The following is a 24,599-nucleotide window of genomic DNA, read 5'->3' as shown; positions in this document are numbered from 1 at the left end:
ACTGGTCTTTACCTGACACTGAAAGTACTGATTTTACTTTCTTTATGATCCAGTCATGATTTTCTTTCTTCTTAAGACAATACCAATCATACTATTTACTGCAGGACTACTCTAGGAAACTGCCTGCCTCTTAGAAATGTCTCCCTTCCACATAAATCTGATTGTAATATCTGTATTATTTGGTAAATAGTAACTTACACATGAGATCAGTTATTTAACAGCTGATGAACAATACTCTTTTAGTAGTGAAGCCTTCATTACACGATGAGAGATCATTGGATTCATATAATTGCAGTGTAGCAGCAGTTCCCGACTATTTAAAGGGTGTCACTCCTCTTAGTTTCATTTTATCAACCAAATTTCCAACACTTGGTCCCGCTGCACATTAACCAGTACAACAGCGAAACCAACAAGCCAACTTATTTGAGAGGTACAAATATCCTATAGACGTATATGGTTTATCTTCTATTCATCACAAAATACTCGGGATGATTTATGTGTTTTATGATAAATACAACAATCGTGCCTATGCGATGAAATTGTGATTAGCATGTGAGATGGCTAAAAAAAAAAAAAGATATGGAGGATAAAGGAGAAAGAGAAATTGAGAGCTGGTTTGTCACCAGCTGTGGACTACATGAATTCGCATGGGCATTTCGATTTTCACGATAAAGACGATGACGATGAGCTTTGATGAACGGGTAAATCTAAAACAAGAGGACGAGCAAAAGGTAAAAGACTGTATGAGTCTGTAAAACTAGTTTTAATGTTAGCAGTGGCTGACTCCCCAGTCAGTGTTGGAGATGGATAAACTTGAACATATTTAGATAAATGTGGAAACTACAATTATCACCCTGTGGTTGTATGCGCCCGCCAATCAGTTTACATCCCTGTCTGCCAAGACTCATATTATATAGGTAGTGAAGACTTTGAAGGAATTTAAAAGATATGAAGTGAATTTTATCATAATCAGCGAATGTTTTGTTCTGAGCTATGGACCTAAATGTGTTTTGTGAGGTCACAGTGACCTTGACCTTTGACCTGCACCTCCAAAATCTAGAGTCCAAGTGGATGTTTGTGCCAAATTTGAAGCAACTCCCCCAAGGAGTTCAAGAGAATGGGACGGACAGACGGACGTACGAACGGACAGATGGATGGACGGACGGACAACCTGATAACATGCTGCCTCCGGTCACGGCTGTTGTCGGCGCAGAGGCGTTAAAAAAGTCAGAACAAACAGATATAAAACTGGTTCCCGAGAGAACGCAGAGGATGTTGCTTAACAATGGAAGAGTATTTCTTACTTGGCAAACGACTAGAGTGGATTTGGCAACAAAAAAACCCACTAAAAAAAAAAAAAAAAATCTAGGACCTCTGTATTTTATGTTAATGCACAGTGTTCTACTGAATGGCACGTAAAAGCAATAATGTTCAAGGCTGTACCGCTCTGTGAAATATTGGTGCTGCTTAGATGTGGCCATGGGCACAAAGGCTGAATGTCCTAGATCATCACACGACTCCTAATATCTGACAGTGAAGCGCCCGCTGTTTTGACGTCGTCGTTTAATTTGTTCCCTTTCCCGGGAAGTGAAGGCAATCAAGCCGATCTGGAAAGAGAGCGGATACTCACACACAGTGGAGGCCCGCTGCTCAGAGTGGTGGCACAGTGCCCGGCCTGAGGAGAGTCCTCCGGCTCGGTGCACAGCTCAGGAACAGCGGTGAGACGTGGACCCTTCCCGTTGTCCCAGATATACAAGGCAACCTGTGGTAACGCAGATTGATCTAGTAAAGTTCACGAGCTAAACACAAGAGGCAATCTTTTAGACATGAATGCTTTGTTAAAAACTCAACAGAAGAGAGGTTGGATGCTTTGATTTTTCTTTTATAATAAATATGACAATTTTACCCTCACAACAAAACTCCAGCGAGCATATTTAATATTCAAGATGTCTAAAAAAAGGCGGATGACAGACAGGGAGAGATGGAGAGCTGATGTGTATTACTGTACGTCTTTCTGAGGAGGAGCTGAATAAAATCTAGGATTTAGTTTAAATATTTTACAGGGGGAAGGGATAAATTACAGTAAAAGAATATGTAACGAGGACAGTACAATCAGCGCTGTCTGACTATCGGCGTCTATCTCAAAGAATCAGAAATTACAGAAACCGTAAACTAATCTACCGACGGTGAGGATTCATGCAATGTTTATCTGTACTTCATATAAATAAATTTACATGTATGAGGTTGTATTTGCATCTAAGTGATATGAATGGTAGTGTTTAACGGCACAGTAATCTGCAAATGTAGAACTTAATATTGTTTTGAAATAACTTAAAATTCCGTAATTCCATTTGAAATCTCATCGGGGAAAAAAATTAAATAAAATTTAAAAATTTAAAAAATCACATTGCATCCTCTTTTTTGAAACATATAAAGAATGTGCAGTATTTTAATTGAATCTCTAGCACTGGACTCATGCCATCTCTAACTGAACCACCTTTTTCAGACTGAGCTTGATAAGTCTGATGCCGTGTTTACTCACTAAAATCCCTAGATGCCTTCCTGGCTGAATTTCAGTGATAAAAATAAGAACCTCAATGCTGCACCATGACAGTTCTCCAAAGTAATGAGATTTCCCTTCAAGGTTAGATGGATTTCATGCCTCGCTCTTTTTGTACAAACAAATTACAGTAGGTTGGCGTTAGCATGGTGTTAGCTGTGAGAAACAAGAAAACTGAAAACCAGGAGCCTCATCGTCACTTTCCAGACAAAGCAGCTCCGAAGGTAACAGCGTGACTCGCATGTTATCTTACCTCATGTTTCAGGTCAATGGTGAAGTCAGATTTGAGTGGCTCGTCTCTCACTTTGTTTGCAAGACTAAAAAAAACAAAAACAAATAATAGATTTTTAGTTGAAATATGCAATAAATACAAAAATGGAATAAGTGGAATAAGTAATTAAAAAAATGAACAACTCAGTTTTATAGACACAAACAGATTTACTGTACATGCTCACCGAACAACTAGGGGGATGCTTAAGGCCCAAGCAGCAGCAAAGTCTGGATATTTGAAGACAGAGGGATTCTCTGCAAAGGCGTAGTGATGGATGATGGTCGACTCCTCGTCATGGAGGGGCCTACCAAGAAACCAGTCCTGAAAGTTTGAGAGACACATTTCAAAAAGTTGTTTTTTTTTTTCCCCCCAATTAACATATTAAGTTGAAGTTCCATTATAAGAAACATCTGGGCCTCTTCTAATTTGGAAAATTTTCACACTGCACTTGCCAGGAAAACTTTGAAATTCCTTCTGGTGAGTAGGTTTGTCACTGGCTGAGAAAATAATGAGATTTCCTGATAGAACAAAGTTAAAAGATGCCAGATATTGTAGCCACAAAGGCCCTCATCATAATTCTTGACACATCCGGAGTAAAAAATAATATGATATTTTGAAAAAAAAAAAATCCTCCAACAGTGAAACTAGGTGAAGTTGAAAGAAATAGCTCAACATTTTGGGTAAATATGCTTATCTGCTTTCTGGCAGGAGAGTCAGATGAGAAGATCAATACCACGCTCATGTATGCATGGTCAGTTTAAGGCTACAGCTAGCAGCTGGTTACCCCAGCTAACACCAGCACCTCTAAGGCTCATTAATTAACATGTTAAAAACTGGTAACAGATACCAACTATCAAGAATGAATGTAGTTCATGTACTGGTGTTTAATCCAAATGCCACGGTATGACAGAAACAGTAGGTTTCATTCCTTCCCTTTTAAGGGTTATAGCTGCCAGTCAATCAACAAATCACAAATGTCATACTATGTGTCATTAACACCACACTTTAGTGTCTAAGTGGTGAAAGCAAATTTGAAAGTGGTGACTCTTTTCTGTGGGGAGCCGTCCCTCTTTAAAATGCTCCAAAATTAAAGCTGATTTTGTCTGGCTTATTCTGATACGGGGCTCACAGCACTGAGCTGAAACACCCGAGAGAAAAGTCTTTGCTTTGGGGCGTTTTAATGAATCAGATCGTTGGGTGTTACATCCATCGTCTCTTCCTCCCCGGGATAAGGTCGTGGATATTCACACAATAATGAAATCTAGCTCCGTTTTGGAATGGAAATACCATGCAGGGTCCAAATAGTCTAACATGACAATAAAAGTGGTTTCCATTAATTGCTTTGCAGTTTTTTTTTTTTTTCTGAGACAGACCAAAGCAAACTTCAGCATTTGCTGATAAAAATAATATTTTTTCCTGCAGGCTTTACACCGAAGTGTTATTAACATCATTTTTGTCTCCGTTTCACATAAAAGCAAGTTCAAACTGGTTTGTGGTGGCTTGAAAACAAGTACAATTACCTAAAAAAAAAAAAAAAAATTGCTACATCTACTAATCAAACCATGACAATGCATTTTGGATTACTTTACAAAATTAATGATGGAATAAATTATTGATGGAGCAAACTATTTTGCTGAGCTTGATTAAGAAAGAATCTTTTCATTACTTTGGTTTCACTGGTGAATTTGGTGAATTTGGTGAAAAGAGACATAGCCACACACATGGATAGAGACGGAGGTAGAGAGAGATAGAGGTGTAGAGGGAATATTCTATACTTACTTTATTCTTGTCAAATTTTGCAAGGACTTGAACAAGCTTAGTCATCTTCACATTTGTTTCCTCCTCAAGAAATACAATCCAGGATGAGTTTTTCCCAAAGGAGTATGACAAGCTGAGGACACGCACACGCACACACACACACACACACAGACACACACACACACACAAAAGAATATCATCAAAAATAGAATGGAATAATAAAACAAGAATAAATGGAAGTTTGCCATGCACACACAAACTCTACAAAAATCAGTCTTTTCATTTCAGTCCAGTCTGAGGAACCATCTAACCGAGGCTCCTGACCCAATCAGATAAAGGCACAGAGTTTTCCCTGGAGGGCAGAAAGACAAAAAAAAAAAAAAAAAAAAATCACAGGCACACAGACTTTTTTCAGGGAAGGCAGCTCTGTAATGGCCTGGGATGCTTTTGGTGATCTGGGTCCTAAATCTTTATGATGGAAGACGAAAACAGATTCAGATGTTATTTCTAATTTCCTCAAACCAATTACCGAACACATTTTGGTTTTCTGAGAAGGCCCAAGCATGAAGACCACTGTAGCTAATGTCATTATCATGATGCTCAGATCACTGGATAACTGCAGTAATATGGTTATTGTCACAGCTATGGGCTCATTAGGAAGGCATTTCTCATCACGCGAAGCATTCAGTCTCCGTTATTGTGTTAGTAAAAGCTTCTGAGTGATCTGTAACCTCAAAACATGGCATACTAAACGTCCTCAAAACCTATACTTAATGATCCTAAATTTCAACTCTAGGAATACCCAACGTTTTTGACTTTTCGTCCACCTTTTGAAGCCTTCAGTCTTATTTTTTAATCACATGCTCATTCAACCCTGAGAGTTCAGAGATACTTACTAAGGCAGCAGAGGCAGGATACTCCAATCTCCCTCATTATCTGATAAACTGTGAAGAAGCAAAATCACCGGTGGTTTCTGAAAGAGACGCCGCACAAACCAGAGATCATTTTTAGTAGGTGTACGATAGCTGCACAAAGCTAAAGACAATTAAAGCAGCTTTTCTGCAGTGAAGGAACTGGAGGGTCAATGGCTCGATCAATACTAATGAGCCAGACTGCCAGACTGTTGCAGTCTCTCTGGTAAGATAACTATCTCACCCATACCAGTGGTTTTGCACGTTTTAGTCCATTTATCACAAAAAAACATACACTGTGCATTAAAGCTAACCGTTTTGCAATGCAGGCTGGCGTGTTGCCTTTCTGAATATATTTTATCTACCACTCTGCGCTGCCAAGTAGTTTTCTATTCATGTCTCCAAGATATGAAAATCGCAGACTAGTTAGTTAATTAGCAGACTAACGAAACTTGCTTGAGTAGCGTAATTTATCACAGTGAACATTAAGTCTGCATTTATTTTTGCTAATGTTACATTATCTTTGGAATCTACTTGAAAATCTGCACCGCCTGACCTCACAACAATATTGTGTAGCTTTTACAATAATGAGCACAGACCAGAAAGTAAGACATGTTTGATAGCACTGGTGATATTCTATGTTCTTTCAAGTGTCAACAAATCCCTCATTATGATGAATATGGGCACTGTAGTTTATTTTGATCCCCCACACTCCTGATAGATCAATGTTCAGGTGCCGGGGACCCACTTCACTGTTCCACCTGACAGCACCAACAATGAATGTTTACATATGTAAACACACTTTTCATGGACGAAAATGAACCAGGAATCTTTCATTTGCCGCCGGCAGGGGAGGTGGGCTCTGTCTTCCTCCTTCCCAGGCAGTAGGGAGAGAGTGACTCGGCAGGTGTGCACAGAAGCCGTCTAACTAGGCAAGAGAAGGCCTGCCTTTATGATGTGAGGGGTCCTCCACTATGAAACATTATTAGTTCTTGCATCCAGTGCTCATATTTTGTTTCCCACGTCTATCAGCTCAGGTCATTATCGGGCTCATATTGTGTCTATTGTCTGACCTTTACTTAGGTTTTTTTTTTTTTCTTTTTTTCTTTGATCGTTCTACGTGACCGGTAGACAATAAGAAAAATGTATAACGATGCCAGCTTCATCCTTTAAAGAGATTAAATCTGTAAATACACCGGTACGATCCCTTAAAACCGATATTGCCCTCCGGGCGGCTGCTCCCGCCTGCCCTTATGCTAAGAAATAAACCCTGGTAAGACATAAATATCACCGTAAACAACGGCAGGATATTTCAGGGCACTGACCGTGCACACAGTCACTTCCAAAAGAAGAAGGAATCTGTTTTCAGCAAAATTTCCAGTACTGAGAATGGAGAGTGGAGGGTGTGTGAGGATTGTCTGAGAGAGCCAATGTTGCACACTGCGAGGAAAACAAAGCAGCAGAGCGTAAGACCCCGTGGTTCATTACTGCATGGTCCACTCATCACGCAGGAAGTCAGGGGGAACCGTCTCCCCTGAGCCATTCTGTCTAACGGCAGCCTGTTTGACTTAGGCGAAGAGTCTGACACTATTTACACTTATTAAACCCTATTAGGCAGTTGGTTTTTGGTGGCTCTCCATCTAATATGGAGTTTAATCTCAAAGTTAATGGCATAATGACACCTATAATGTTTTATTGAACTGCTGTCTATTTGACATTCACACCACTGCTGTTACATAAAAGAGGAACTTGGAGAAAACTTTAACAGAAAAGAAGCAAAGTCTTCAAATAATAACACAATCTCAAAAACAGAGCCTATGCTTCAAAAAGCTATTGACATTTTTCAGATAAAGGAGACGTTCAAGAAGAAGAGGCTGAGCATTTGATGGCAATTGTGTACAAGCTGCGGATTCCCAATCAACAGTCGAGAGCCGGTCGTTTTGCGGACCTGCCTGCAACAAATAGGACACTGATTGCTTGGTGGCTTGGGAGAAGATGGGGGTCACTGAGATCCAGTTGTAATGGAAGGACAGGAAGCTATGCTTTTAACCACAGGAGGGGCCGCAGAGGAGAGTGAAGATGGAGCAGCCACCTGTCAAAACTACTTCAGAAATGAGCTGGAGTCATAAATGACATTTTCTGATGGTCAAAAAGGACTAATTAATATCATTTTTAAAAAATGATTGCGTAATAAAAAGATTTTCATCACATTGGCTCCTTAAATACAATTTTTAAGATAATACAATTGATGCACAAGGAAGCTCCCAAAAAACCTAGTGTATTCCACAACCACGGCAAAAGGTTTCAGTCTAATATCATTCTATTTTTGATATGAGCACTGGCTAAATGACAAAAACACTAAACAGATGTAATGTGAATTCCTCCCAGAAGGCAGAATGTCAGACAGCAGGAACATAGGCTGTGAACTGCCACATAGAATCCACAAGTTCCTGTCCGTGTAAATCTGTGGATATCACAAAACCTCCTACAGTCAGACGAGGACAAAACCGACGTATCCGCTGTGGGTGAAAAGGGCTTGGCACCAAAAATACTGATCATACATGCGTTTCCTGTCTTGGAGGTTCAGCAAATAGGTCCTAAATCTTGAAGTTATTATTGATGTTGGGCCGAAAATTCACATCTTTTGTGACAGTCGGCCAGAAACCATTTAAAAAAGCTATTAATCTAATACTGTATATTTTGCATTGCAATGCTTTTGATCATAATACTGGTAAATTTTATAATTTTTTTATTTATTTTAATATTTTTTTGCTGACCTAGAGAAAAGAAATCCAAAGACAACTGGATAACAACAGTTTATCCGAGACCCAAACCTTCTTTGTTGAGAATAGAAATCAAAGGTTAATTTAGTTCTCCAACTTCTCCACTGTCTTTCTGTATCTCACCTGATTTCAATATATTTTCAAGACATTGATGTTTTTTTTTGTAATTATGTATATTTTGATGCATCTCTTTGGAGGATGATTTAACCCGAAAATAAAATAAAAATTGAAAATTGAAAATTAAACAAACAAAGAAAAAAATGATGATGGAAAGCGAAAATAAGTCCTCAATATGGAAAACTTAAAATCTTAATTACAAAAAATATAGGCTTCAATGAAAAATCTTAAATTTGAATGTGCAATGGAGAAGATAACAACATGTATACAAAAACTGTAAAGGGAAGATGAAGTTCAATATATAAAGTTGTTGTTTTTGGTTTAGTTTTTCCATTTTCCTCTCTCTCTCTATAGCCCTTTTCCATTTTCTCATTTGTATTAATTATATTATTTTTTTCATTTTAACTCTAACAACATAAAATAATAAAATAACTCAAAATTATCCTCTATACAGATCTGGAACCAGATTCAACTGCAATCTTTTACATTTTCTATTTTTACTTACATTTTCTCAAATTTTGAGGACTATGTAGCACTTTGCTTAGGTACAGCGTGAACTCTCTGACATCCTTCTAGGTACGCTTGAGGCTGAAGGTATTTTCACTCTTGATTCTGTGAAGATAGCCTGGTCTTATATCTCTTTGAAAAGCTGTCAAGCTCTTACTCCTGTCTCTTCAAGATGTTGCTGATTAAAACTCACCCTGGACTTAGTTTGTGTAATCACATGAAACAGATACTAAAACGCAAGACATCTCTGAGATTATAAATGCACCCACACAACATGATGTGGTATTCATAAAGTCCGCCTTATTATTATTATTAGTATTATTATTATTATTATTATTATTATTATATTATTATTATTATAATATGTCCATTAGTGTAACTAAATCTTTTCATGAAAAATCTTATCTTCTGCCACAAATTGATGCCGCTATTCATTACGGGAAACATGAAACAATCTTTCCAAATTGTGAAAAACAAGACAAAGTCTGTGTCCAAACTTTGACTTATCGGATTTCAATAATAATAAAATTGGGAAGGAGGCTCTCAGATTTATTCTTATTTTGGACTTTGTACTGCTTGGGGGGGTGGGCAAATAGGAGAAATAAAACGACAACAGGGTGCCTAGTCATTTTCCAAGAGCACTGTATGTAAATGGTGCGCCACATGAAATACTGTACCTTTGAGATTACCTTCAAACCGTAATAACAGTGCTAAACAAAGAAATAATGACTCAGACAACAACAACATATAACGTTTCTGGGTCTGAGACAAATCCAAGACCACAGAAATATAAACCTCGATAGGAGATCTAAATTGGTCTCTTGATAGAACAAGCAGTTTCTTCATCTAATTTACTGTAATATTGTCATTAGTGATGCTGCGTTCACTATTTAACCAAACGAAATAGGCTATAACTAATGTATTACAACCCATTTCATTTGGCTCTGAGGAGATTTAATGAACAGAAGCAAAAGGCATTTTGACCTGCAAATGTGTTCTCCATCTTCCGATGACATGATGCTGATGTGCTCGCTGAAATTTCACAAATTACATGAAATGCTGAGTTCATTTCCCTGGAGAAAGTATATATTTTCTTTTCCTGTGGCCTTATTTTTTTGAATATCTGAGTTATAAGCAGGAATTACAATATTCATTAGGATGAACATATGCCTTTGGATGATCATCACTTCTCATTAAAAATTTATCTAAAAATGGCCAGAAATGGAAGGTTGACTTGTTGAGTAAAGTGATAAATATCTGAACATCAAAGCTGCACAGATGTCTGGATTTCCTAAATCCATGAAATTATGAGTAAACACAAAGTTTGATGTCGAAAGGAACGTTGCATATTTTAAACTACAGTTTCATATTTCTGATTTTAATGAACTTTAGAAGTTTAATCTGGAGGGTACCATGAATAATTCTTCATACTATCATTCAATATTTAAAATTATGAGCACTGAGTAATAGTGTAACAAATGGCAAACACTTGGCAGAGTACTCTGTCTATGTAGTGAAATCATGTGTACTTTCTCCCAAATGGATTTCCAATTAAAAAAATGTAAAATATTTGAATCATTTTAAAAAAAATCTGTGCTGACACCATGTGGCAACATATACAGCTTACAACAACTCATGTTCAGATAGTGATGATCATTGCCTACACATATTTCTACTAAAATCTAAGTGTGATGTCAGGTACTCTTCGTATGGCAAAACAAGAGCATGTGTCTGTGTTGGTGTGGGTGAAAGGTGGCGTGAATCTTACCCCTGTGAGACTCTGTGCCTGCTTGAGCAAATCCCCCCTCCGTCTTTCTGCCTGCCTCACATGGAAGTAGTTGCTTTGACTCTGGATGATGAACACTATCTCCCGCAGGTCTGGAGGAACACAAAGCTTAGAGATGAGAGACTGGTCGCACACTCCGAAAAAGGATCGTGCCAATTGATGACCTTCTGAGCGCAGGACAAGGTAAGAGCCACAGTCTGAATAACCGAGGTGACTTTTGCTAATCTCCATTATTGGTCTGGTGATAATAACCGGGCCATCAAGAGCTTAATTGGCTTGGGGAGAGAGTATGTAAATGTCACAGCCCAGACTGCGCTACTTGATAAAAGATTAGCAGTCGGAAGAGTCTCTCTCTCTGAGGTGCCTTGACACCGAAAAGGCTGACATAGCCCAGCTGTCCGCTTCTACCTGAGCAATACTACTGCATTGTCAGTAAAACTGACAGGTATTGTTAGTGCATGTTACGGCTAAGGTTAACAAGGAGCCACTAGCTCAATAACGTCTGCTGAAAAACTGCTAATACAGGCTGCCTCGATGCTGACGACATGTTTAGATACCATCTTTGTCATTGGCCCATCTAGCTGCAGTCCCTCTTCATGTGAAATCCATTCACAGGGCAGTAATAGTGACACAGCTCAGTGAAGAATGACATTGGCTGCACAAACAAGTCCACATAAACCCTGTGGCTCTCACGACCAGTACAATAAAAACTAGACCAATGGACCTGGGGGGAGGGAATAAAAAAAATAAATAAAAAATTTAAAAAAAAAGTCATTTTGTCTTTGGCTCTGTACAATTACATTTGACAACTACTAAATCCTGTAAGCTGTCCCTCACATCCAAATAAAGTCTGCAGCACCTGGCTGGAATGACTGTGACAACAAAAAGGCTTTTCAAGGATTTCGAGCTGAGAGGTGGCAGCCAATATCCAGGTGTGAATTAAGAAGAAAAACACAAGAGATGTCGGAGTTTCCCCGCCTTGACAGGCAGCTCAGAAACTTCCCAGTAATGAGATATGAAGGTCTTTTCCTGTACGCCTTCCTTTTAATTTCAGCTCAAACAAACATAAAAGGCGCTGTGCCAAATAATTCTCCTTTGCTTTACACGTTTTAATTAGTTACCCAAGTATTGTACAGAATATAGTCATAAAGAGTATACCATGACATAAATTCTGATTACAGGAAAGAATCTTTCCCATGAAGCCTTGCAAAATTAGCTGACTAGGAGTATTTCAGTGTTTCGAAACATAAATAAGTAACAGCCACTGCTGACAGCTCTATAATCTCCCCTTTGGAATAGTTGTGCAAAAGCAGTACAAGGAAAGAGGGGAAGGGCGAGTGCTGACAACGGCAGGATTAGATGAATTGCCTCTTCCTCAATTACACTACTTGAACCTATTCCCTTCCTGGGTTCAGATATTAGCACCGAGGTCAGAGTCAGACGCTATGTCAAAGTACAGTATCTGTGTCAGATCTTTTTAATTAAGTGTTGGTGGGTGTGTTACTGCGTCGCGCCCGCTCATAACAAAGATCACATTGATCTTTGGGGGCATGGTGAGGGGGTGGATTTACTTGCTAAATCTCAGCATGTCCACCTCCCAGAAGATCTAACCTCCGCCTAGAGCTGAGCACAGACAGTGAACACCACCTCCAAATGTCCTTCTGCTGAGTTTGCTAAATGAATGACTGCGTGTGTTCGTGTGTGTGCATTTGGAATCACTTAAAGCAGTACATTTTAAAGCCCCAGGTGAGGTACCAGCCTCCTGATACTGCACAGTGCAGCATTAACACCAGCTGCATGTGACTAACAGTAAAATCAGATAAGCAGTTATGCCAATCCCTCATTGTGTAGATAATGCGTACCCTATGTCAAAGTAAAGGAGAATGAGGGTAAAAAAAGAAACTAATTAAGACCGAATTCACTGGCCTTGGTTCCACACTAATGGGTTTCGATTAATCATCAAATAACAGGGAGGAAAGGGGGAAAGGAAAAATCCTGTTATAACGCCCTTCTTCCTTCACCTCGATCATTGCTGTGTCCTTCTCCTCTCAAGTAAAAATCACCTTTGTGCACTCCCTTGGCACTCATGGCAGACAGAAATGTGCAATCAATACATCTACCTGTATTTAATTATACAACAAAAGATTTCAAACAGTGTCTTTGGCGCCAACGTTGTCACGAAGCACTTCTTTGGTCGTTAGGTGAGATTATCCAATGATGCCTCCAGGCTGAGAAGAAAAGAAATGTAACTAGAAAAAGTTATATTTTCTGAAGGAAACGTACATGGATTGCACCAGGATTGTAAGCGACTGCTGGTGCGACTGCTATCTACAAACGCCATTTGTAGATAGTTGATTTGATAGGTGATAGCTTCTTGTAGTTACTAGGAAATTCTGAGTGGTACAACAGCGTATCTACTCTTGATGGTTGGCAGGTCTTTAGGTTGTTGTGCCATATGAGCAATGAGAGGTATTTCAGGTCTTCGGGGCAGAGCTTCGGCTCTTTTGCTGTGTTTGCTCCTGGTCTATATCAGACAGTGTCCTACAAACTGTAAGTGAAACAAAGTTGGTGCAAATCCTTTAAAAATATATTTTTTTTTTCTTGATTTTTTTAAATTTAAAACTACATTTGTGGCTTGCACACTTTCTCAGCACATTCTCATGCTTACAGCATGGCTATAGGTTCCCCACGGTCCCAGAATGAGGTTCACATTTGTATTTTGGTTAAATGTCAATGTCAACAACGACTGCATGGATTGCTTTTAAATTTGGTACAGACCTTAATGCCCCCATCAGCTCGAATTGTAACAACGCTGGTGATCCCTTGACAAACCAAGTCTAATACTTTGGTTTATGGCTAAATACTGAATGAAAGAGATTGAAGGTTCCTGGGGAGATTAAGCAGCCACGGGCACCTCTGTACAGATGATTGTATTTTGCCAGGCTGATGGAACTAGAGGGCATGAGTCTAGTATTCGTTCATCTCCCCTCACTCTTTTAGTATTCCACAGAGGTCACTCCATAGGAGAAAAAAAAAAAAAGACTATCAGTGTTGAAATATATTGGTTGAAATGAGACACAGGAGAATTTTGCCTCCTTCTCTCTCTGATCTGGTGCTTTTTCTCAATGCATGGAGCCAGTCTTTGAAGGCCATCAACATCTGGTCTAAGGCAAACTCTGTGTGAAGGCTTTGAGTGTTGTGTGTACTCACTAGCTCGCCATCTCTGCACGTACTAAGAGGGGAGACCGAATCAGTCTGACACTGATTAAAAGAATCAAGGCTGATAAACTAAAATGTGTTTGTATTCCGAGGTGAGTGCACGCATACATGAGGGTGTAGTAAATAACTGCACTCGAGTGTAGATTGTGTGCTCTCGTGGTGGCGCGGCCCTGCAGTGTTGTCACCTCCCTGACACAAATCAATAGTGACACTTCCTTAGAGCAGGATAGCAGACGTTGGCAAGTGGCAGAGAGGCTGAGAGCACACTGACCTCTAGGCACTCCTGCACCTCTGTCATCTCCATCAGCGTCACAGAGCAGGTGTGTGTAGTCACCAGGACTGTCAGAGGGGCGTGTTCATTTCAGCCCGGAGTATCTCAGTCCGCACTGTTAAATAAACACATATCCATAGCAGGGCTCCTGACAGCGAACAAATGAATGCGAGGCTAAATTTGGAGCGCAGGATTTTAAATCTATTTCAAATTCAGAAAGAAAAAGAGAGGACCAAAAGGGATGGAAAGCAGATCAATGGTGCAATTTCAGTGACACACATCTGCAAATGTCTAGAGGGATAAGATTCTGCAAGTGGGGCCATTAGGCTGGTATGGGAACAATGAAACTGTCATGACGGATCTAGAACCTTTCATTGCCAGCACATATTCAGAGGTGACAGAGGATGTCAATACTTTGTTTCCATAGTCGACAGGCCTGACTCCCCATCCAGTGGCAGACTTTGCTGGTGTAAAACCTGCTACACTCTAGTGGCTCACATCATTGGACTCCCCGAGACAAGATGGCTCAGAATCAGCCTTTTCCTGTAAATTCCCCTCCATCTCTCCCTTCCTCGCATCCAAAAAGGTGCATCCATGAAACACAGTGCACCAAAGAGAATTGGGTTGCAGTTTTCTGACCAAACTAACTATGACTGTCACACTAGACAGCACCAGGATTTAAAAGCTAATCCAGAGACATCCAGTTATATTCAATCTGGAATCCCAAATTCAATATAGCCAACTTTTTAGGTTGTTGAGAGTTTGATTTAGCCATTTAAAAGTAATTTACTTTCCCTATAGGCAATCATCTAGTGTAGCACAGGCCTATGTGTCATCCAGCGAGTGAAACGATTTTCTCTCAGCCTTCTTCTCATATTAATACAGACTTATAATTACCTTGCACAAGATCAATAGAGAGCACGGTGTATTTAACTTTCAGCTTACTGACGAAAAGGTCAGTATCAGAAATATCTCAGTAAAACACAGAGAAGAAAATAGCGGAAAGGAAGTGAAATAGGGATAGGGAGATGCACTATTGATGCAAAAAAAGAAAAGAAAAGAAAAGAAGATTGTGTTTGTGAGAAAGAGAGGTATGCAGGAGAGTAAAGCCATCAGAGGGAAAAGTTACTCTCCTGTAAAAATTAGCTCATTACAGTTCTCTCCAAGTAGTAACACAAAACACACATACAAAACTATCACACGTCAGATGCAACACGTAAACGTTGGAAAAAAAGGGTCTCCAACCTGTGATAATCACACTCATTAGAGTTTCTCTAGAGTTCATGACTCCATGGACAAATCTGCTGAAGACTAATGAGTGCTGAACTCAACCCTTAAACCTCACTTAGCATCAATGATTCAGGAAGCTACGGCAATTAATGCTTAACAGATTCCAGGTTTTGCTTATGAAATCCCTCCATTACCCATTATGGTAATTCAAAAATGGACTAGAGACACCACTTCAAAATAAGCTCGTTTTCCCCTCATTTCTGAAAAGCTGAATTTTTCTGGAAGTTGCTCGATTTCATACCATATGATAATAATATACAGTACATATGCAAGCACCGTTTGGGGCATTTTTGGTGGATGGATGTGTGGTGTTATTTTAATTTGCAGAATAAAGTCATCGGCTGTGTTCAGAATAAAATAAGAAGGAAAAGCAGGAGTTTTGTGACAGGCAAGCAGCTGGGCACTCTTAAAGACAAGTGAGAGGAAAGGAGAAGGAAAATGAGGAAAAGTAAATACACAGGAAATGTTAGATAACACACAGGAAGGGTTCAGTCAACATCTAGTGAAAACTGTACCTTCTTGAAGATACAATGCGCTCTCCCCCTGGCCTGACTCCAAGCCACTGCGTGAATATAATACAAACGCAAAGTGGACGGCAGCACCGCTTTTTTCGGCTTAATTATTGTCATAGTGAAATTCCGATTTAAATTCCGGCATACGTTCTCTGCTCTCGAGCAGTACCGTTCACTGTTTGTGGTACAGAGTTGCCCTGCACCCTCAGCCATCAAACACTAAACGATAAAAAAGAAAAATCCACCTTTACAAAAATGCTCTCGGCAATGCACCTAGCTTCTGCTGTTGGGTGGGAGAGTTTTCTCTCTCACACAGATAAAGAACCAAACCGACAGGTAATTCATTTTTCCTCAACATCAACAGTAAACATCTGGTTTAGTAAGATTCCCTTAAAGTCAAAGATCAAGGGTTTACTGCTCCACCACTGTAGCGCCACCAGACAATAATGCAATGCAGCCAAGAGCTGTTTTTTTTTTTTTTTAAGTAAGGAGATCAAATCATCAATGGACCAGACATTCTTCGTGAGCTCTCCTCATGATTTTTATCTTTCTCTTCTTTGGACAACGGGTCTGAAAATGAAGTGAATTGACTGAATCGACCGGGCTGGGCAGTCAAATGCCTTACAACGTTTGTATTATTATGATGTTTATTGTTTTTATGATGCTGCACGATATAATGCTTTGATATCCTATAATAAAAAATGATTTAGAGAAGAAAAAGGAAGAAGAGAGATGTCGTATTAGTGTAATATTTCTACATTTATAAACTCATTTTATTGTCCAACTGAAGAAGTGCACCCCTGTCAGTTAACATTTCAGCAGGCACTGTGAAGCTACAATGTAAGCCCAAACAAAATCCTGGAAATAAACCCAATTTCTGAATCCATTTGTTGATTGTAACATATTTTAACAGTGCAGGAACAGCGTTCCGAAAGGTTGAAGGTTTTCTCTTCCTCGGGCATTTAGGTAGGTGATGTTCTCCGGGGTTTCAGCTATCTGTGTTGTTGAGATGTCGCATGTTGTTTTTTAAAAAACCCTACACGCAGTACAATATGGCTGGAGGAATTACACTGCTTTTTTTGTTCTAAAGATATATAATGTAAACACACTGCAGTGTATACATACTATATATATATATATATAATGGCGAATTGTATACAGACTTAAATGAGACATTATTCTATTCTGATTTGGCACCCCTTATTCACTTTAAACATTATTTGAGTCCTAAAAGGGCTCCAGCTACTTCCAACTAAATAAGCCAGTTACAGATTTTGATGTTTGCTGTAAAAAACAATAGAAATTCCAACTTTCCTTTATTAATCTTTTGAATTTCTGCCCACAAACAATATTCTCAGCGGGCGAGCACAGCCTTTCTGGTGTGACAAAGGGAATTACTATGGCGGTGCCAGATAGTGCAGCTCCATTTTTCAGATAGCTGTCTGTTTGTATTTCCTCTCTGTGCTGAGGTGCCAAATGAGAGCATTATGAAGTTGCTTTTGTGTGCTTTTGCGTCTGTGGTGACCCAGTTGAATGAACAACAGGCAGAGGTCCAGAAAACTGGCTCTAAACTCCTCTGCAGGTTCCCGAAAATCACTCTCAAATGGTGATTGTATGAGCCCCCTGAAGCATGAAAGGCATGCATGAGATCTCTTTATTTGCTCTACTTATGAAATTCCTGGTTGCTGTCAAATCGATAAGAAGATGGGACTTTATTTATGAAAAAGTCTGAGGAACTCTGGAGATTACATTTTCGAGGCGGGCATCAGGCAAAAGCCCCTTTTACCATTTTCATTTTATAGCATTTGTTATTTAAATGTCACACTGTCCAACATTTGTCATTGCGATTTACTATTCATGATTGTATCAAGTGATAATGTATTCCAATCCTCTGAGCATACAGTTCTCCTAAAACTTAAAAAATGATCAGCAATAGTTCATCCCCTTTGAATGTCATCCAACATTACAAATTAGTTCCACTCATGCAGACTGATCCTAATATCAAACACAAGAACAGAGTCCAAAATATGACCTGTTCTATGAAAAAGCACAGGTTTGATCATACACAGAAACAATGTAAATGAAGATATAAATGAATACAAATATGAATACATATACAGTATAATATATAACAGTCTTTGGTAACACCTTAAATTACAGCCTGCAAATTACAATGTACCCCGTATTTAGTATATACGATAAAATGCTTACTGGGTAGTGGGCAGAGGTTATCAAATAAGCGGGCAACAACTGCGTTTAAGAGAGACTTTGAAATAAATTACCCATAAAATATTTACTTCTACTTAATGGTTAACCATAATATTGGTACTGACTAAAGATTACACTTATATATTTAGAAATAAAGTTTACTTTAGCTCCTTTTTATGATGTGGATACTTGTAAAAGGACGAAAGCTGTTGGTCCCCCGTCTTTACCCTAATTATCAAATATGTACCAGGTAATTAAAAAGGTGTAAATTACTTCAGGGTCTTTCCTAAATGCTAATATGTTGCTCCCCGGTTCTCTGTGCTTCTTTTCTTGTACCCACCGGCATGTAACTATTAAGTATTTCATTGGTACCCCATTAGGGCTGCAACTAACAATTTATTTATTTTTTTTTTTAAATCATTTTCTTGATTAATCAGTTAATTGTTTGGTCTTGGAAAAAAAAGCCAATTAGAATTACCTAAGGCCTCATGTAATGTCATCAAATGTCGTTTTGTCGAACCAACAATCCAAAATCTAAAGATATTCAGTTCATTATCACATACGAGAAAAAGCACTACACAGTTTTTTGTTCTTTTTCGCCTCTTTTTATTGTCTTCCTTTCTTACTTTTGCAGCTACAGTAATTGGAACAAAATATGACTTACCCAGTTGATTGTTGTGGATGACATGCGTATCATCTTGGCTCTGAAAAGACAGAGAGACTTTTTAATAATTACAGCGTGAAAAAAAAAAAAAAAAAAAAAAAAGCTGTTCAAACACATCTTCAAATAATGACCTACATTCAGAAAGTCTTCAGACCTCTTCACTTTTTGCACATTTTGTTATGTGGCAGCCTTATGTTAAAATCGTTTAAATTCATTTTTCCCCCTCATGAATCTACACTCAATACCCCACGATGACAACACGAAAACAGCATTTTAGAATTGTTTGCAAATTTATTAAAAGGAAAAACTGCTGAAAAACACCCCAACAGCATGATGCAGCCACCACCATGCTTCACTTTCGGGAGGGTATTGGGCAGGTGATGAGCGATGGGTTCCCTCCAGACATGACACTTCGCACTGAGGCCAAGCAGTTCAATCTTGCTTTTCAACAGACCAGAGAATCTTGTTCCTCACAGTCTTTCACTGAGGAGAGGCTTCTGTCTGGCCACTCTGCCATGAAGCCCGGCTCGGTGGAGTGCTGCAGTGACGGTTGTACTCCTGGAAGTTTCTCCACACAGGATCCCTGAAACTCAGCCAGAGTGACCATCAGGTTTTTAGTCACCTCTCTTATCAAGGCCCTCTCCCCCGATTGCTCGGTTTGGCCGGGTGGCCAGCTCTAGGGAAAATTGTGTTTTTTTTCCAAACTTCTTCAATTTTAGAATTATGGAGGCCACTGTGGTCTTGGAAACCTTCAATGCAGCAGAAATTATTTGTGTAGCCTTCCCCAGATCTGTGCCTCGACACAATCCCGTCTCTGAGCTCTGCAGGCAGTTCCTTCATCATGTCCATGTCCTGTCCATGTCCTTGTCATCACGGGGTATTGAGTGTAGATTGATGAGGGGAAAAAAAAAAAAAAAAAAGAATTTGAAAAATTTTAGCATAAGGCTGCAACATAACAAAATGACGGAACAGTGAAATGGTTCGATTACTTCCTGAATGCACTGCACATCTACTTTTTTGTTTTTTGTTTCAAGAAAAGATGTAGAAACTGTCAAAAATGGCTTGTGTGAAGATGCTCTGTTTCAGCTAAATACTCTAGCTCCTATTCCTAACCACTAATTAAGACTTAGTGATACTAAATATGGGAACCCCTGTGGGTTATTTGGAGAAATAATGGGCGATACCCCCACGTCATTAGTCCTGCCTAATTGTGTGGATTTTGTGCCTGCAGCATTTAAGCTCTGAGCATCCAGCTCAATTAAGGCTTTGAACACTGTTCCACCTCCAGAGCTGTCAGTGCATGCGGCAGACCATGGAGGGATGAATAAATCAATCACAAGCCGAACACACTTTGAAGAGCTGTCTTTTACCTCCATCTTTCAGCGGAAATCTTTCAGTCTTGGGAGAAGGCAAGAATGTGCGAGTTGTGCTTGTTTCCAGAGCTCTAGAGCGAGAGCGGCACAGTATTAATAGATAATGACAAACCGAGGCCTGTTTTGATTTATGACTTCCTCTAGACTAACAATCATTTCACTGGCAAGCTGTTGCAGCCTTCACAGAGCTTAACTAAGTCATAAATTCACTCTCAGCGGGTGTGGTTCAGTGGTTACAGGGAATCACAGTGGTTTGGTGACAGTTGTGTGAACCAGCCGATATGTAACCCGCTATCTCAGCACATTTAGAGGACTACCCATTTTCATAATAGAGAAAAAAATATTAATTTAGCCAATTTCCTGCCCATGAAAAGCTTCCTGCAACTGTCATGGCTACACATAATTTTTTTTTTGTAGGGCACATGTTGCCTACACTTCCTGTGTTTTCAATTATAGTCATCAAATCCCGAATCGAGGATTCTGACTAGCATCAAGCAAGCACATGTTCAAAATGCCGTACTGTAAAAAGTAGAAAGTTCACCGACTAAGATATATTCAGCGGCGATTTGAGCCTACGTTCACGCTCTGTCTTCTCTTTTTTTTTTTTTCCAGGTGATCAGAGCTAGAGGCAAATATATGCAAAGGCAGACAAGATCATATCAGGGTGATTTAATTCAGGGGGTACAAGACATCAGCTTAATTGGACTCAGTAGCATTAGTCATGCCCACAAGGTTTCTGTCTCATCTTATCACACACTGCTTCTCTGGAATCATTTCCTTAGCTGAAGAGACAAGGCACCTCAAGGAAAAAAAAATGCATCTCGTACGGCAGGAGGATCTGACTCGTTATCAGATAATTACTCATACGGACTCTTTCAAACTTGAAAATATATATTGTACAACAACAGGTTAATATAGCGGGAAAAAGCACTCAAAAGGAGGAGGCAAATCAACCCTGAAACAAATTAAGGAGCACGGGAGTTTGTTATGATGAATATGGTGGTTGTGACTGATGAGTGGCAGGTGCAAAGTTTTGCACTCCGTCTCCTCCAGCACAACACGGACGCTCAGAAAGAGATGAAACAGTAAATCACTACACTGTCACTGCCAAACAAAATAAATCAAAACCTCCGGTGTGATGAATTAACTGACAGGTGAAACGTCACCACTTATAGTCACTGTGTGTGTGCAACCGTGTCTGTTTTGCAATGTTTCTATATCGTTATTAATATATATTTTATATGACCCTGAATAAGACCTAATGTCTTACGAAAGGTCTTGATGAGGCTTTAATGAGAACTCTCTTCAATTAGCCAAACTGAAGAAACTCCTACACTGTTATGTTATTTGTAATGTTCTGTGTATTTGAGGAATTATCTTATAATGAGCTGTTTTAATATAGGGGAAACAAAAGAAAAAAAAAAAAAAACAGCCTCCTTGTTCATTTCAATGAGGCCATTATTTTGGCACTGGTAAGGTCCTAACACAACCGCCTCTGGCAAAGAACACAGGGTCATCTGGCAAAAAAGCTGAACCTGGCTCAAGCTTCTCCACAACACCATCCAGCAACCCATTGCTTTTGCCAAATCAATTAAAGGCAAGTGCACATTCTTTGTACTGTAGGTTACTTTTTACTGTCAGTGATTACTTTGTACCTGGTGAGCTGTAAAATCCTGCTTTATTACAAACCGCTGTGCAGTGTTTTGCCATCTCTTTACCCTTCAAATTCACGGATGCATTACTCCACCTTGACTTCTTGGATCTTATTTCATCCTCTCGCTTGCACCTGTAGCAACACAGCCCCACCGATGCAGCCCTTTGTGCTTACAAATGCAATGCTATTTTTGGTCTGAACAGCTGCTTAAACTATACAGGGATTAAGTACTTATACTTATTTTAATGCTTATCTAGTATTAACCTCTAATGTACCGCAGATGAGATTTAAATATCCTGAAATGATTTCACATCATCATCTTTTGACCTGTTATCAATGGAAGTTAAAACCAAAAAAAATAAATAAATAAATAAATCATAATTGTTTCGTTTAGTTTGGTTTCTTGACAACAGTCTGATATATTTATATAATAAAACATGTCAGACTTCGTCAGGGAAAAAGCAATAAAGTCCTTGACTTACTTCCTTCGCTGTCCTTGGTATTTACAGACCAATATATAATATGGATAAATATATGACCAATAGTTGCTTTATTACGTGTTCACATTTTATAAGATGGATTTTTCATTTGAAAGGCACAATTTATGATCCAAATTTAAAAACATGGTAACAACAAATGGGATTTACCTCAAATGTATATGATCAAAAACGTACTCATTGCGCTTTTAACAGAATACCTCACTGTAAATCCTGCTCCTTGGTTGCACTTCGTAAAATCCCTGCAGTCGAGGGACCTGAGGGATGAAAATCTTTCTCTGGCTGCTGATATTATAGTCTGCGGCAGAGTGAACTCAGATCAGGTCTAACATCATTTTCGCCATTACCGAGATATGAATTACTCTCAGCTCACAGGCCGCGCCTCTTTTTGGCCCTCGACGCTTCTGTGCACAGGTACCGCTCTCCTTTATCCCATCTGGCAGCAGGCTGCCAGCCATTTGCAGCAGGAATCAGACACCCATAGGTGTTAAAAAGGAATTGCTATGAGTCCATCCGAAAGGGGCCAGTTTCACCATCCCCTGAGCACCTTTTGATCTGTGGCAGCACAGCGCTGATGCAGACAGACAGAAAAATTGTGCCCCGTGTAGCTTAACTTCAGAGCAGCAGCAGCAGCACTGCGGTGAAGACTCACTCTGCTGATGTGTACACGTGTAGACTCCTCGAGAATGATCCTCAACCTACTTAATGCGACTGTTATGACCGTTATGAATTCAAGGACACCAGCAAAGACAGCCCCCCTTGATCCCTGCCTTTGATTCGGAAGCTCTTCACATACATACACGGCCCCCCTGCTACACCTCTCAATCCCCGCGGGTGCAGACGCTCCGCTGATGCGAGTTACCCATCAGGCCACGTTAGCTGTCTGTTCACTGATGCCAAGAATGATTCAAGGTTGCAGGGTTTTCTGAATTTTGACATGTTAGAGGAAAATGTGTGACGTCTGTAGAAGCTGGCTCTCATGAAGGACTCGGAGCGGCTTAAGTAACTGAAGGGTTGAGCGCTGTTATTAATGTCTTTACTCTGTATTAACATGAACTAAACTAAGGAATAAAATGATTCGTCAGTAAAGTGCACATTGTCAGCTTTACTTAGAGGATGCTTTCACTGAGGAGTTTGAGAATTAAAATGCCTTTTGTATCCCTCCATGTTTTGCTGCCAAAAGAACTGACTGATTACAATTTCATAACGACTTAATGACTTGAAATGTCTGCTTCCTGTGAACATCAGCAGGCCGTTCTTATCAATTTTTTTTTCCCCAAGCCTTTTTCTTCATTTGTTTGCTTCAACTGAAAATTAAGAGGGAAAAAAAACGCATACGCAAACAAAGGCATAAAGAAAAAAGACCGACAGGCTAAACTGTTAACTTGCTCTTACTTATGCCGACCACAAGCCCGAACAGTCACAAAAAAAAAAAGCAGTTGCCAACGTGGCAGCCAGGAATAATCTTTTGATTTTAGTTTAAACAGGACATGGGTGCCAATATTCAATATGTTTCTTATTGTCAACAAATTCCATGAAAATAGAAGGTTTACAAAAAACAATTATTTTCATTATTGATTAATCTGCCAATTATTTTGATTATTTAATAGTTTAGTCTTTTTTGCTTGAAAAATGACTGAAACGACTAATCCATTATCAAAATACAAGCAGATTTTTTTTTCTGCCAGTCAACTACTCAAACAATAGTTTCAGGTCAAGAAAAGACCAAAACCAACAATGAATTCATCCAACTAACACACAAGATTTATGTCTTCACTATGAACCAACGGGCTTGGGGCTAAGAGCGGCAGACAGAAAGTAGTCAGAAAGTATTGACAGATGGACTAACACATTGTTGGTTTTGGTCTTTTCACAGGACTTGTGTAGAGTAAGGAATGGAGAATATTACCAGTCTTACCCTTTAGATTTGAATTGATAATGTACCTCCGTCATTACACTTCTTGTTTAAATAATAACACGGTTAGTCCAAGGAACTGAATGTAGACACAGAAGAAGTAATCAAACCACGGGGACCTCCGTGACACATTCCCTGGAAGTGGATTCGTTCTGCACACCATGCAAGTCCCTGTACCTCCTGACAGACAGGTATAAAGCATAGGAATATATACTGTAAATCTGACTAATGCTAGACTACATACTGTCCTTTGTACTATGCAGCTAGATAAATGAAAAAGGATAATCATATGCATCCAGTCAA

At 39.4% G+C, this 24,599-nt stretch overlaps 1 protein-coding gene across 1 annotated transcript in view; it reads right to left on the bottom strand.

Annotated features, from left to right (window-relative positions):
* b3glcta (beta 3-glucosyltransferase a) overlaps positions 1-24,599 on the bottom strand; it is a 59,611-nt gene that overhangs the window by 17,715 nt on the left and 17,297 nt on the right. Inside the window, exons 3-9 of the mRNA XM_040131073.1 lie at positions 18,858-18,897; positions 10,676-10,785; positions 5,486-5,562; positions 4,611-4,722; positions 3,016-3,152; positions 2,814-2,877; positions 1,631-1,762 (exon numbers count right to left, since the gene is read on the bottom strand). Coding sequence (XP_039987007.1) covers positions 1,631-1,762; positions 2,814-2,877; positions 3,016-3,152; positions 4,611-4,722; positions 5,486-5,562; positions 10,676-10,785; positions 18,858-18,897 — 672 coding nt within the window. The remainder of the gene's footprint in view (positions 1-1,630; positions 1,763-2,813; positions 2,878-3,015; positions 3,153-4,610; positions 4,723-5,485; positions 5,563-10,675; positions 10,786-18,857; positions 18,898-24,599) is intronic.

The sequence above is a fragment of the Xiphias gladius genome, chromosome 7 (genome assembly GCF_016859285.1).
Source record: "Xiphias gladius isolate SHS-SW01 ecotype Sanya breed wild chromosome 7, ASM1685928v1, whole genome shotgun sequence".
NCBI lineage: Eukaryota > Metazoa > Chordata > Actinopteri > Istiophoriformes > Xiphiidae > Xiphias > Xiphias gladius.
Note: the sequence above shows the minus strand (reverse complement) of the source record. Positions and strands in the feature narration are given on the sequence as shown.